The sequence below is a fragment of the Hemitrygon akajei genome, chromosome 13, assembly GCF_048418815.1.
Source record: "Hemitrygon akajei chromosome 13, sHemAka1.3, whole genome shotgun sequence".
In the NCBI taxonomy this organism is placed as follows: domain Eukaryota; kingdom Metazoa; phylum Chordata; class Chondrichthyes; order Myliobatiformes; family Dasyatidae; genus Hemitrygon; species Hemitrygon akajei.
Window position 1 is genome coordinate 63,272,246 of NC_133136.1, and position 15,994 is coordinate 63,288,239.

A 15,994-nucleotide genomic window follows, 5' to 3' on the forward strand; every position below is an offset into this window, starting at 1 on the left:
AGTGTGGCTGTCCTATCGTAAAGAAGAAGAGAAATTGTCCCTGAGCACTATGATAATTCTGCGGAGATGCAGAGCCAACTACATTTTTAATGGTGCACTAAACCAAATTGCCATTTAGCAAACCATCCAACCCTAAAAAGCTTATTTTGAAACAAAGTGAATATAAGTTGATATTAATATAAATTTGAGATTTATAATTTAGAAGTATTTGACATTTCAGCCTATATGTTGTTTAAATCTCCAAGTAGCACTGTGTAAAATTTAAAAAACTGAACAATCGCTTTCTGGTTTCTTGTCTGCAGTGGTTTTTAATGTGGTTAGCGGCAGAGCCACTTTGAGGACATCACATCTGGAAAATCCAGAGCTCCGTGTGGTTTGGCGCCTGAGAGCAGAGAAAACGAGCACGTTCTTGTTCTAGAGATCACTAGATATTTTTGAAGCGGTTGGTAGTGGGGTGGCGGCTGGCTCTTATTGCAGGTCATCGACAAGAATTTTGTTTGCCACTGATTGTAAAATGCTAGTTTGATTCTTTTTACTTTATAAGATGAAGAGATAGCAGCGTATAATCTCTGGATCACAAAATACCTTTGGCATTATGTAGTCTTCAGGAGCCACAACTTATTCCCATCTGACAGTCTATGCTGTTGTGGACAAATTTGGTTTCTCACTCAAGCTATCAATGTGCTGATAGCTGAGCTGAACTTTAGTGCACTGCTGGCCTGTGCAGAGGAGTCACCAACATTATGCTTTCGTCAGACTCCCATATGCAGCATGAAGATCTCACAAATAAGGATTGGGTTATGCACTGCTATGCTCCAATTGACACGTTTTCTCACAAGTATGTTTATAGTAGTCATATTTTCCTCTTGTTAGCAGATTGTGCTACCTTAGTAAGTTGGATCCATGGTCTGAATAATAAATTAGAACAATTTGGAACAACAGAGCAGATTGAACAAGTAGAGGGAGAGAGAGAAAGAGAGAAGTAATTTCAAATTCATGAGTTTTTGCCAAAACTCATTAGAAAAATAATTGTGTTCAACTTTATTGGCCAAAAAATATGGCTCAGCTGAAAAGTAGCAACCTTACTCGAAACATAATTCAAATGACTATAAACACGAGAAAATCTACAGATCCTCGAGATCCGATGCCACACACAAAATGCTGGAGGAACTCAGCAGGCCAGATAGCACCTATGGAAAAGAGTAAACAGTCGATGTTTCAGGTCGAGATTCTTCTTCATGATTGAAAAGGAAGGGGAGAAGTCAGAATAAGAAGTGGGGAGAGGGGAGGAAGAGGTACAAGGAGGCAGGTGAGAGGGGGAGGGCTGAAGTAAAGAGTTGGAAAGTCGCTTGGTGAAGAGCTGGTGGGGGTGAAGACCATAGAAGAAAGGAAAGGGGGAAGGAGCACCAGAGGGAGGTGATGGGCAGGAAAGGAGATGAGGTGAGAGAAGGAATCAGAAATGGGGATTGGTGGGGTGGGGGGGAAGGTAATTACTACCATTCAGGGGCCTTTTAATTCCACTTCCATTCCTATTTCGATATGTCAATCCATGGCCTTCTCTACTGTCACGATGAGGCCACATTCAGGTTAGAGGAGCAGCACCTTGTATTCTGTCTGGGTAGCCTCCAACCTGACGGCATGAGCATTGATTTCTCGAACTTCCTCCTTCTTCACCTTTCCCCATTCTTATTTCACTCTCTCACCTATATCCTGTCCTGCCCATTACCTCCCTCTGGTGTTCCTCCCATGGTCTTGTATCCTCTCCTATCAGATTCTCCTTCCTCTAACCCTTTATCTCTTTCACCAATCAACTTCCCAGCTCTTTACTTCAACCCTCCTCCTCTCCCAGTTTTGCCTATTACCTGCCATCTTGTACTTCTTCCTCCTTTCTCCCCATCTTCGCACTCTGACTTCTCCCCTTCCTTTCCAGTCCTGAAGAAGGATCTCGGCCTGAAATGTTGACTGTTAACTCTTTCCCGTAGACGCTGCCTGGCCTGCTGAGATCCTCCAGCATTGTGCGTGTGTTGCTTCAAATGAATCGAAACCGGAATGAAAAATATTTGCGGATTTGACAGTTTAGTTCATTAAAGTGAACTGTGGTTGTATTTTAAAATATTACATGCAAACAAGTGTTTGCTTGAATGTCAGCGCAGTTTGGCAACATCTCCACAATTGCCATCAGCACAATCGAGGTGCACCTCAGTCTGTGTGCTTAGCCTCCTGCTCTGCTCATTTTACACAATGGCACTGAGGTACAACAGTACAGCTCCATGCTCCACTTCTTTTGGCTGAGTCAAGCGTAGTGATGAATCTTCAAATAGGAGGGAGATTAAAAATTGTTACCCAGCCCCCCTCCCCTTAACCCCTCCCCCCTAACATCCCTATTAAAAAAAAGAAAGAGAAAAAAAAAATAGGAGGGAGATTGTGGAGGCACATACAACCTCCCACTCAACATCAGCAAGATCAAAGAGCTCATTATTGAGTGTAGGGGGAAGAAATTGGGGGTTTGTGACCCAGTGCTCATTAGGGAATCAGAAGTGGAGAGGGTCAGTAACTTCAAATTCCTGGTGTTATATCTGAGGATCTGTCCAGCATATAAATGTCATTTCAAAGAAAACACGACAGTGCCTCTTCTGCAGATTCAGCATGTCATTTAAGATTCTGCCAGTAGAGAGTATCCTGACTGGTTGCAACACGGTATGGTATGGAAACATCAGAGGCCAAGAATTGAAAAGCCTACAAAAACTGTTTGGCACAGCCCACTTCATCATTGGAAAAACCCTATCCACTATTGAGAACTTCTACAAAGAGCACTGCCACAAGAAAGCAGCATCTGTCGTCAAGGACACACCCCATCTTTGCCACGTTCTCTTGTCACTGCTACCATCAGGAGGAGGTAGAGGACCTTGGGTCCCATACCACCAGGTTCAGGAACAGTAAATACCCTTCATTCATCAGGCTCCTGAACCAATATGGACATCTTCACTCATCACAGCATGAAGTGCTGAACTGGTCATTGAACACAACCTCTGGAATCACTTTCAAGGACTCAATAACTCATGTTCTCAGTGTTAGTTATCTGTTTGTTTATGTATTATTAGTTTCTTTTTATATTTTCACTGTTTGTCAGTTGTGTGTAGTTTTTCCATTGATTATGTTGTACTACGTATTACTGTGAATACATGCAAGAACATAAGTTTCAGAGTAATCTTTGGTGATCTGTGTGTCATTTGATAATAAATTTACTTGGAACTTTAAATGAAAGAACAATAGAATACAAGTTGCAGAATGAAAAGTAAATTTAGTTTGTTTAGAGCAGGTCTTTGAGAAAGTAAGCCCTGTATCTTGTCCATTTTCAGATTTACTGACCTGCACCCCCTCCAGATTTTCCAGTCCTATAACCCATTCTCTAAAGTTCCTGGCATCTTACACTTTCTTGACCTTGCTAAACCTTTGTTTTGGGCATTTTGCTTGTGTGGGTCCAGTTGTTACAAGAATTTTGACATTTTAATCATGAGATTTTCACAAGTTAGCTTAAAATACATACAGAGCTGTTTATGCTTAACCTTTCTCAAAAGGAAAACTGAGCTAAAATTCAAGTGACTGACCTTCTGATGTTTAATTTCTAGTTTTTCCTCAAACTTGTTTTAAGCTGAAGGGAAGGTTCATGTTGAAGAGAAGCAGTGGAAAGAAAGCAGATGTCTGCTATAATTTGGAGAACACGTGAGGCTGAATGATGTGAAGTATGGTGGTCCAGAGATAATGAAGGCTTGTTATCTCAGCTGAAGTATCTGAGGAGTGCAATTAGAAGAAATGCAGAGGAGAAAGGGAGGAAGGAAAGTCCTTGAACTGTGAGATACAAAACACTGCAATTACTTGAATTCAAAAATAGGGACGTTTGCTAGGAATACTTAACAGGGGCAGGCAGCATCTGTGGAGACAGACAAAGACACTTTTTATTTAAGTTAAATAAGCTTTCATCAAAACACAAGAAAGAGCAGTTACTGGAATCTTGACCCTCAAGGAAACTCCTGCAAGAATTCAGTGGCTCAGAAAACATCTGAGGAATGGGAGGAATTGTAAATATTTTGGCTTGAGACTCTGCAGCAGTTCTTTTTTGCTTTCATCAGAGCTGTGCTGTTCAGGTATGAATTGAAAAAAATGGCTATCTGCATTTGTTGTATTCCATATTGAATACTGAAAGCTATAATCTGTCTCTGGACAATACAGGACTGTTCTTTCAACTTTCTCTCATTTGTTCCACCACATCTCCCCACCATAAACACACACACACACACACACACACACACACACACACACACACACACACACTCTCTCAGACACGTGTGTGTGAATTCTCACAGTCTCACACACACACACACTCTCTCTCTCACACACACACTCTCTCTCTCACACACACACTCTCTCTCACACACACACACTCTCACACACGCACACACATTCACACGCACACTCACACACACAGTCTCGCACGCACACTCACACACACCCTCTCTTACACTCACACCCCCACACACACACTGTCCCCCCACACACACACTGTCCCCCGACACACACACACTGCCCCCCGACACACACACATAATCCCCCCCACACACATGCACACACACACACCCCACACCTCACACACACATACCTCACACACCTCTTACTCTCTTTCCCACCCAGAACAAGATAGGGTTCCCCTTGGATTCTCCTTCCACCCACTTGGCCTAGTTTCAGGTGATAGCCTGTAATATTTATCATGTTCAGTTGGTATTTGTTTCTCTTCCTTTTCCTCTTAGCATTCTGAAGGTGGCTGTTGCCCTCTGTGGCTCTTTGGATTGTTCTTCTATTTCCTCTGAAACACACTACCCTGCTCACTGTACCTTCCATGCAGTTGTCAAGGATGCAGTAACTGTCCTTTCACCTTGATCCTCCCTACCTAACATTCCAGATCCAAAGACTCGTTCAGATCCAAATACTTGCTCTTCTATCACATTGCACTGCATTTAGTGTTCACAGCGTGGACCCCTGCTTTTGGAGAAACCAAATATTGATTGGGTGACAGCTTTGCAGAACACTGGCATTTAGTCAGTTGCTTGACACTCTAATTCTTCATTTGACTCTGACTTCTGTTTTGAGCCTTAGTTTTTCAGCAAAAACTGACATAAATCAAGGGACAGCATCTGGAACCCAAACTGGGAACATTGCGGCTCTCATGACTTGGTGAATACAGTAAATTCATTCTTATCAACCTTTGTAGTTTGTTTCAGAAGCGTTTACTCTGTGTTATCTTCTCCACAGATGCTGCCTGAACTGACAGATATTTTCAACACTTTTTGATTTGCAAAAGCATTCTATGTCTCTTACTTGCAACATTTCATAAGAACATAAGAAATAGGCGCAGGAGTCGGCCATCTGGCCCGTTGAGCCTGCTCTGCCATTCAATAAGATCATGGCTGATCTGGCCATGGACTCATCTCCACCTACCTTCACATAACCCTTACTTCCCCTACTATGCAAAAATCTATCCAACCTTGTCTTCAATATGTTTACTGAGGTAGCCTCCACTGAGAATTCCACAAATTCACCACTCTCTGGGGAAAGCAGTTCCTCCTCATCTCCGTGCTAAATCTACTCCCCCAAATATTGAAGCTATACCCCCTAGTTCTAGTGAACATTTCCTCGTTCACCTCCTATTTACACCTCGTTCAGACAGAACAGCAGGAGTTTCAAACATCTTCATCACAGTTTGTCTGCTGGCACCACCATCACATGTGGGATTTAGCATCTCTTGGTCTCCACTCAATGAAGATAATTCTCTTTGTTCTTTTCACCCCTCCCTCTTTCCTTTGTAATTTTAATGTATGACATCTGATGAAAGGTCATCAACCTGAAACATTAACTCTCCTTCCCTTTTAGTTGATGCTGTCTGACCTTCAGGAAATTCTCAGCATTTTCTGGGTTTTTTTTGTTCCGATTTCTAGTGTCTGTGAGTTTTCTTTCTTTTTTTTTGGTTCATTCACAGATGAGCTTCATCCTGACTTGAGTTCATGTACAGTTTCTAGCGAGGATTACCAGATGAATAACACAGAGGTCCTTTGAAACAATTCCAGTTGTCTGCTGTGGTATATCCTGAAAGTTAAAAATTTTAATTTGATTTTGTGGGATGCAGATCTTTTCTGATATAATGCGTTATCTTTTCTGTGAGCTGTTGGGCCCTTAGTTATGCCTTGGACTCAAATTGGACCTAACCTGGATTCAGAGCAACCTTAATATCCATTTCAGGAGAAGTGTCTTTTTTTAATTCTCTCTAAGAACTGGGAGGGTCTATTAATTAACATCTAAGATATAGACTTCAATTCAACAGCAGTGTCATCATGATCTTCAATGATTCAATTTAGAATAGGTTTTCAATTTGATTAATGCTCTCTCAACTCCACTTTTCAACAGACATATGGAGTGATCAGTCATTTCAGACTGACCCTGATCTCCCACCAGGGTGGAAGAAGATCACTGACGTTGCTGGCATCTATTATTGGCATATACCAACTGGCACTACCCAATGGGAACGACCAGTGTCTACATCAGCAGAGGTCCCAGACATTCGAAAAGGGTCGCTGAATTCAGTAAGCACTTCTCCCACTCCGGAAAATGAGGTAATGTAGTCTTTGCTGCTTTAAGATCTTTGGAAAATGAAGTGAAGAATGAGAAATCCACAGGAGGCCAGAGTAAGAGCAGTAAACTCTGAGGCTGGCAGCTAGTCAGACTAAAGAAGCGTAGAGGGACAGAGAGGGCATGGCCTTGGAAGACTGGACGAAGTTAGAGGGGACAGGAGGGACATGGCAAGAAAAAATCACCATATTTTAAATGTGAAAAAATGGTGTACTTGGAATTAATCACAGAATCACAAAGTTAAGTGGTTTCTGGCAGCTGATAACACATACTTACCACTCCCTGTATAAAAAGGTCGTGTTCCTATTAAATCTTTCCTCTCTCACATTAAAACCTCTCGAGTTTTTCATTCCTCAATCCTGGGTAAAAGGCTTGAGTGTATTCCCCTCCATAAGATCACCCCTCTGTATCTTTCCTGCCAAAGGAAAACTTCTATGACTCAGTCCTTGAGTCCTGACAACATTCCTGTTAATCGTCTCTACACCTTTTCTAGTTCAATGACATATCTCCTATAGCAAGGTGGCCAGAACTGAAAACAATACTCCAATTTTAATCGCACTGGTGTTCTGTGCAACTGCAACATAAGCTCCCAACTCTATACTCAGTGCCCTGATTGATGAAAGCTAGCATACCAAAAGCTGCCTTCACCAACCCATCCACCTGTGATGCCACTTTAAGGGAACCACATATTTGAAATTCAACTTCTCTGTTCTACAACACAGTCCAGGGCTTGACCATTTACTATGAATGTCCTATTTTGAAATTACTTTCCAAATGCACCATCTTACACTTGTGTGAATTAAACTGCAAGTGCTATTCTTCGGCTCACTTAGTCAGCTAATCAAAATCCCGCTGTAATTCTTGATAACTTTCTTCACTGTCTACAGCACCACATATTTAAGTGTCATCTACAAACTTACTGTCTATGCCTTGTGCAATCTCATTCAAATCGTTGATATAGATAACAAGTAGCAAATAGCCTAGCATTGACAAATTTCACGACAAGTTAACAAATTTCACGACATATACCAGTGGTATTAAATCGTGATTCTGATCCGTGAGGCGTACCACTCATCCGAAGCCTCCAGTCTGAAAATCAACCTTCTGCAATTACTCTCGGCTTCCTACCATCAAGCCAACTGTGCATTCAATCAACTAGATCTTCCTGGATTCAATACAGTCTAACCTTACAGGGCAGCCTGTCATGTGTTATTTAAGTAAACTTACTTAAAATGCATTTAATGCATAAACATTTAATATTAATTGAAATTAAGCAAGAATAAGTAAATCATTTGCGTTTTCATTGCTTCCAGTTGAATCATTGACTCTGTTCAGTGCGGGAGAGGGGCTATTTTTGAAGCATATCTGGCCATATAGTTCAGTACTAGTGAGCTCTATTCCTGGATTTGTGGCCAGTGGCAGCATAGGTGGGCAGATTCTCTGTTGTCTGACCTCCATCATTTTGCCAGCTTCCATAGTACAGCGTACAGTTCTGTAAGTCCAACCCACAGAGGGATCCTTGCTAATGTTTCTCTTCCAAGCTGCAGAACTTCAGCTTGCTATTTAACCAGTGTGTGTATCTTTTTGAAGAATGTCCTGAAATTAACAAGTAGATTAAGATAAAATTTTGTTACGTGTATACTTTTGAATGAGCCTCTTTCTTTCTGCTGTTTGAACTTTCTCATATTTGTTCAATCACATTTTATTAATCAGGACCCTGATAGTTATTTTCTGCCACTATTGAATTTTTTTGCCCCTTTAATATTATAGAAGTATTGCTCAAAAGAGCTTTGGAACCTTCCTTGCAGATGCTTTCTTGGTCTCTTGTATCAAACATACTCGTCATTTTATCAGCTCATGTAATTATTAACCCCACTGTAAACTGATGGTTTGAGTCACATTTACTTACACTAGTCACATACGTCTGCTTATTCTGTGCCTGAATATTGACATATATTATGCCTTTATCTCCTACAAAGCATGTAATATGGGAAAAGATTTAGCTGCCCTTTGTTCTAAATTGCTTGTGATTAATCTTGTACTTATGCCTTTTACCTTTCAAAACTGAGTGAAATAGTCTGATCCAAGTACAAAAATAATCCCAAACCTCTCTTCCTTCCATTTAGCTTTTAAAACAATGTCATTTTTGTACACTCAAAAAATTCAAATCTGGTAAAAACAGCACAGCAGAGAGTGAGTCCATATGATTATTTCTCTTAAAATATTTAAAGTTTGATTATCAATTTGTACCTTCCCTGTACACAAAACTTTGCATCATTTTTCTCACTTGCCCAGTCTGCGAAGGTATAGTGGAATCATCTGAGTGGGTCTCTGAGAAAGAAGTATTGCAACAATTAAGGATTTTATTGCTCTCCACCCCATAGACAAAATGCCACATTATACCTGAGTTGCCAAAGAGTTACTGTCTGATCTTATCTAGATACAAATGTGTAGTGCTTATATTACTTGTCTACTGATCCATCAGCAGAAACCATCTGTACTGAGGACAATAATAGCTTGCATTTATATATTTGACTTTGACATCTTGAAGAAAATTGCATAAGTACTTCACAGAAAAATCATTAGACAAAAGTTTGCACTAAGACGTACATGATTTTAGGACTGAAGACTGAATGCATGGTCAAGGAAGGGAAAGATTAAGCATAGTCTTAAAGGGGGAACAAGAGGTAGAGAGATTTTGGGCACAAAACAATCTGCTTTATGGACTTTAGGTGAAAAAACATCTGCAGAGGCAAGGGAGTCATTTGGGAATTGTGTTACTTAGTTTTGACTCGAGACCTGTTCATTGTGTTCAGTGCTATATGTCCAAGGCTTTCAGAAATGCATATTTCTTTTTTATTTGTTGTAGTTGTCATCTCTGTTGCATACATATGGTTCATTTGGTTATCGTGGTAAAACTAATGCAGTAGTTTTAGTTGCAATTGTACTGCAGCATTTAGAAGTTGTCTTACTAACTGCTTCAGTGTGCTAACTGTGCCTGTTTTCTGTTTTCATGTTGATGTGCGTCTTCCTCTGTAATTAATTGTCTATTTAGAAACCGTGGACTGACTTTGCTGTACTGAATGGTGGAAAGATTAATAGTGACATTTGGAAGGCAAGTATTTTATTAAATATATATTTTTAAAACTTTTTAAACAAAGGAAACAACTAATGTTTGATGCCATTGAACATCCGAATTAATTAGTATATAGGTTATGGCTCATAAATCATTTCATACAGCACTTAAGTATTGACCCAATCTAAAATATTTTTTGTGAAACTTGAAATCTTTTGAATATTTACTGACTTGAATGTTTACTGGACCTAAGTGCATAGTTATAAAATAATTTGCAGTATGGAAGCATTTCAGTTTCTAACTTGTTCATGGAGTTAATTTACGCATTTAGAACAAACTATGAAGGCAGTTGTGTATTTCATATTTCAGTACTATTTGAGTAATCTTCTGTTTGCGGAATAAATGCGTAAACAGCATATGCTATCATGGTACCATGTGATACAGGTGCGCCTCTCTTAAAGTAAACTTGAAGTCAGACCCGTATTCCCAGACTGCCATGTCTTCTTTTGAATTAGTTTAAAATTTGCAGTTACAAAGCATTACATTGGCAAAGAGGTGTTTTTAAAATGAACCAGAGATGGCGGTTGACCTGTTGAAGAGCAATGAAATGTTTGAACTTAAAAAAAAATGTAGCCCAACACGTGCAGAGGCAGTCGGGTTAAAAGCAGCGCAGCACATGTTCTTCAGAAGAGTGGACATGATCGAACATTTTAAAAAGGCAGAAAAAGGAAAAATTCATAGGTTCCTAAGAGTGAGTACCAGGTGATAATAATCATAAATAAAGCAAAAATGACTGGCTACATCGAAAGATTGGTGAGTTTGATTACACAACAGATAACAGGATTTTATATGCTGAGCAAATTGAACAATATTTTGAAGCAAATGTAATAGCAAATGAGAAACAAGTGCCAATTCTGCTGAGTGGATTGGGTTTAAAGGCATACAGTTTGCTTCAAACTGCTCCAACAAAGCCATCTGAAATGAGTTTTGCTGATATTGTGAAAACAATGCAGGGACACTTGGAACTGAAGCCACTGTTGATTGCATAACAATTTAGGTTTCATAAGTGGAATCAAAAAGAAGGGGAGTCCATTTCAGCCTACATGGCAGAATTGAAGAGATTGTCTGAGCATTGCCAGATTGGTAATGGTCTTAATAATGCACTGAGAGATCATTTAGTTTGTAGTATCTTATAAGAAAGGGTTGAAAAATAATTCCTAACTGAAGCACACTTACATTTAAAAGAGCAGGGGAATTGTTCTTTCAATGGAAATCACAGACGAAGACGCAATTGAGTTGCAGTCAGGAATGAAAGTGAGTGTGAATGAAGTTGCAGCATCCTGTTACTGTTGTGGCAGGAGCTCACATACTCCAGACAAATGCAGGTTTAAGGACAAAATTTGCAGAAAAAGCAACAAAGTAAGATGCATACAAGGAGCATGTCAGGCAGACAAAAATAAATGGACTGCACAAAGAATGAGATAAAAAGTCTAGTTGTAATTTCAAGAAGAGTGCTAATCTGCACACGGTTGATGGGAAAATCTGATGACCAAGATTGACACAGGAGTGTGTAGCCTTGAGATTTACAATGTGGAAGCTAGCAATAGACAAGCGATATGGCTTATGCCAGAAGTGAATGACAAATTAATTAAAATGAAATTAGACATTGGTTCGGCTGTTTCAGTCATTCCGCAAAATGAGTTTGAATGGCATTTCAAAGATACTGAACTGAAGCCTGCAGATATCCAACTAAGAACTTATACTGGAGAAAAGAGCTCCTGTGGAATGACATTTGTGGGAATGAATTACAGCAATCCACATTGAGCTTGTATGTGGTAGAAACAGGAGGATAGCATCATGGGGACATGAGTGGCTGAGACAAATAACAACTCGATTGGAAACCCATCCACCATTTGTATGCCACATCCCCTACAACAGAGTCAACTAAAAGCAAAATAAGGAAGGTACCTTTGATGCTACAACTGTCTCCATATCCTGTGCCAGGAATTGTTGCCCAACAGGAGGGTAAGCAGGTGTTAGTGGCAACCTTTCTGCCTCAGGATGGACAGCATATTGGACAAACGAAGGTCCGTGCTGCTCAGAGGAATCATGAAAGTGATGAAGGCAGTTGTCTGACTACAACAGTTGTTGTAGGCAACATATCTAAGAAAGCTTCTGATGTGTTAATCAGACAGTTATTTGGAAAAATGTGTCTTGGTTTTAAGCTGGAAGGGAGTTCAAGGAGCTGCAGGAAAGATGTAAGCATTCAGTTTTTGTGAGTAGAAAGAACCCTGCATGCATTAAGGTTACCACATGAACTTTAAGTGAGAGACAAAAAGCTGTTTGTTAAAGATGCAAAGACCCAAACCCAGCTGGATGAATGAAGGTGAAAAAGATGGAATCCAATGGAGAGAGAAAAACAGAGAATTCACAAGATGGTTTTATGAATGAAGAAGCCAAGAGGAGAGGTCAGATCATAAAGGGAGCAACAGGATTAACAAGAGAATACGCCAGTGAACTAAATCCACCTTCCCAAGATAAAGATGCATAAACTAGAGGAAGAAAAGGGAAGAAGAAGAGCGGTGGCTACAGCTGTCAGAACCACTTCCTGCAGCCTCAGTCAGCTCCTACAACCACCATGGAGGAGGCCCCAGAACATGAGATTGTTTCACAGCCACAAGTCTCACCTGCCAAGCAGAGTGGCCCTCTTGTGAGGAAAGATGTTAACCCACAAGAGCAAGTAAGTGTCTACAGCGATTTAAATCTTCAGACCTGAATGGGACAATTCAAACTTTACTAAGCAGTGGATGTCTGCATATAGTAGTTGTATTGTATAGTATCCTGTGTATATAGTTGAGATGCATTCTCTACTGAGTTGGAGTTTATAGCTAAGCAGGTAGGAGTGTTGTGTATTTATTATTTCAGTAATGTTATATATATTGGTTGATAAACCATTCTTCTTTGTTTAAATAATTCATTGCAGTTTATATGTATAAATACATGAATACATATACATATACATGAATTTATATGTATAAATACATCATCGGGCGCACCTCGCTCAAAGTAAGCTCAGAGTTAGACCTGCATTCCCGAACTCCCATGGCTTAATGTTTTGAATTTACAAATTTCTGAATTGCAATGCTGTGAAGGGCAAGCATTTCAGTTAGTACCTTTTGATTCTCCCAAGTAAATTTTCTGGTGGAAAATTACAAGTTGAAGTCATGTAAAATTTGGAGATGTTTGTGTGCCTCTGTCACATGGCAAACGTTTGAAATCAAGTTATTGGTTACCCCAGGTGTATGAAAAGACTGAATGTGTGTATGTCCCTCTGGAGCTTCTTTAAAGTCAATTCTAAAATTAAAATTCATTGATTAATTAAAAAGATCAATACACGAGACTGTACAACATCTCTTGATGATGAAAGTAAATCTGTATATATTCAGTTTGCATAAGAGCTGCACTTTCAGGTTTTGATAAATTAATTTCAGGTTCTCTGCAGCAATGTCTTATTCCAATTGTTCTGAGGTTCCTAGTGATGAGATCAAAAATACTGCTATTGAAAAGGAATAAATTTTGCTTGGTAATGTTCATACTGAAGTAAGCTGCTTTTAATAGTTCAGTTCACAGAAAGTAAGACTTGTGGCATGGCATGTGGGCAAAACCAACTTTGATTGACCATCTGCTTTTGGCTTGTGAGGTGGGAAAAGTTGCAACCTTGAAATGGAGCTTTCTGCATGTGCTGAACATATTCCCGCAGGTTGGGAGCTTAAGAATTTTAACAGATACAATGAAGAAACAGTCATATGTTTTAAAAGTCAGATTTGTGTGACCTGGTGTTGTAAGCGATGATGCTTCAGTGCACCAATTGCTTCCTTTTAAGCAAAAGCAGCTGGGGTGCTTTGTGTGTTACTGCAATGCACCCTGCTCAGTAATGGAGGGTGTGAATTCTTAACGGCGTCAACATAGTAGACTATTTGATTGTAAATAACATATGGCTTCTTGAGTATGGTTGGAGTGGATTTATCTAAGCGAATGAACAGTCTTGATGATGAGATTTGTGAGTGTCGAGAGGTGAGCCATTTGTCTTGGGATGCCGAACTTGTGTCCCGTTCCTGAAACAAGTTGCATTTGGTCCTGTTAAACTTTTTCATTATTCCAAACTGTTTTGTTTTCCACGGAGATGCAAATAAAACTCGATGCTGTGCAGTCATCAGCAAATATTCACTCTTCCGTCCTTGTGAATGAGTGATGAAGAAGCTGAAGGTGGTGTGGCCTATGACACTAGCCTTAGAAACTCCAGCTGCTGCCCTGCATTTCTCCTTATTGACACAGGGATTTGTTGCAACTAGAAGGTGGGGTGATATTTGCTGACTCGAGTGGTTCCATTTTGTAGCAATATATGAATTTTCATTACCAGTGATGCAACAGTACTTTGTGGAGGCCTTGTTTTAAGTGTTGGGTATTTTCTGAATCAGTCCCACTCAACTTGGTTGTAGTGTTGCACAGGGTAGTGGAGAGGGTAGGCTTATGAATGGAACATCAAACATCTGGAGTTTTGATTTGAGGGTGAGCTTTTTCATCCTGAACTGGAAGATGTCAGCAATTATGGTAACATTTGCAGCATGGAGTACTCATCAGTGCTGTTCTGTTTCAGGGAGTTTATCATTTTAGCTTCAGTTCTTGTTCCAGTTGTATCTCTCTGATTCTGCAGGTTACTGAGGTTGTATGAAGCGTGTGTGTGTTTAGCGATGAACCCACAGTACGAAGCAAATAATTATTTGATACGAGGTTAGCAAAACCATTTAGCTAGTCTAGACAATTAGTCAGTCTGGAAAGTGGAAGTATTTGTAGAAGTTTTCTTGCTTTTGAGGTGCACCATCCATAATAAGAGTACAGTACTTAACACTAACGCTTCAATGCTAATAATTGTATCTTTGGGTGTATAGCTAACCTTGAAGCTTTCCATATTTTCTTCAAAAATTCATCAAGTGCTCTTTTGTCACAGGATCTGCATGCTGCTACTGTCAATCCTGACCCAAGTCTGAAAGAGTTTGAGGGGGCGACATTACGCTATGCTTCTCTGAAACTGAGGTATCGTAAAATAAGATAGTTTTTCCATCAGAAGCATTGATTTGGATTTTCTGTATTGCGGTACCTGTCTTCATGGTTTTCTATTGACATATTTCTATTGTTTTTGTAGAACAATACCACAGTCTGAGGAAGATGGTTCCTGCACTATCAACAGTGACCCAGAAGCAAAGGTCAGTGTTGGCTCATTGCCATTCTAAACTTCAAATTTATGCCTTGCCTGGCGTTTTTTAAAAAAGTTGACCAGTCAATTACTGCTCTTTATTTGTTGGTTTTCGTTTAGCAAAAGGGCAATTGAATATTTCAGTTCTGTTACAGGTTCAGTGATTGCTAATGGACCAGATCTTGAACAATTGTTTCCAGTCGAGTGCCTGACGTTTCACCTTTGCCTCCCAGAGGACACTGAGAGCCTGGTGGCCTCATTCTATGGTCATTCCGCAAGGCAGCTATTTCTGACTGGTGACTAGGTTGCAGAAAACTAAAATCTTGCTTATGGCCTGCCCTTTTCATCTTCTGAGAACTTGTACTGTAATATCTACCCTTTTTCAGTAGCGATAATTACCAGGGGCATTTAGAAACAGTTGAAAACTCTTCCAAGTCATTAAAATAAATCAAAAATATTACTTAAAAAAATAACTTTTCTTACATCTCTTTAATTGAAGCTTGGTAATCATGTTACCAAGAGTCCAGAGCAAGGGGTCAGACATACTGCCACCTACAGGGCACAGGCACAGTACTGTTGTCCAGAATACACTGACATAACACTGCCGGTTGGTATTTATGTGTGGAAATACTGGCTAGCTTTTGGTAATTGTTATTTTATTTTCTGTTGATATGAGTTACCCAGCATTCATTCTTCTGTATTTTGTCACCTGCTGAAAGAGTTGAAATCTGCAACATAAGATGACCACCAAATTGCTTTCAAGTTAGAGGAAAAAAAATAGTTAACTGGAGCTAAAATTTTACAAGGAAAACTGCTTTAGTTTTAAAAGCTCAGAAAATTTCAATCCCGTATTGGCAGATGCTCTCTTAATCTCCTTTGAGAAAGGATATCTAAAGTTGATGTACATAATTTGTAAACAGCTTCCTAATATGGGACTAATCCTTCTTTGTAGCTGGATTGGAAATGAAGCCTTGATTTTGAGCAAG

At 39.8% G+C, this 15,994-nt stretch overlaps 1 protein-coding gene across 11 annotated transcripts in view; it reads left to right on the forward strand.

Moving 5' to 3' along the window:
• Nucleotides 1–15,994, forward strand: part of LOC140737937 (amyloid beta precursor protein binding family B member 2-like) — a 265,420-nt gene that overhangs the window by 121,167 nt on the left and 128,259 nt on the right. For 9 of the 11 annotated variants that reach the window (XM_073064771.1, XM_073064778.1, XM_073064770.1 and 6 more), the window contains 4 exons: nt 6,457–6,662; nt 9,734–9,793; nt 14,763–14,848; nt 14,958–15,018. In XM_073064771.1, the coding sequence (XP_072920872.1) occupies nt 6,457–6,662; nt 9,734–9,793; nt 14,763–14,848; nt 14,958–15,018 (413 nt within the window). The remainder of the gene's footprint in view (nt 1–6,456; nt 6,663–9,733; nt 9,794–14,762; nt 14,849–14,957; nt 15,019–15,994) is intronic. The other 2 variants (XM_073064777.1, XM_073064776.1) reach the window with 1 other exon arrangement.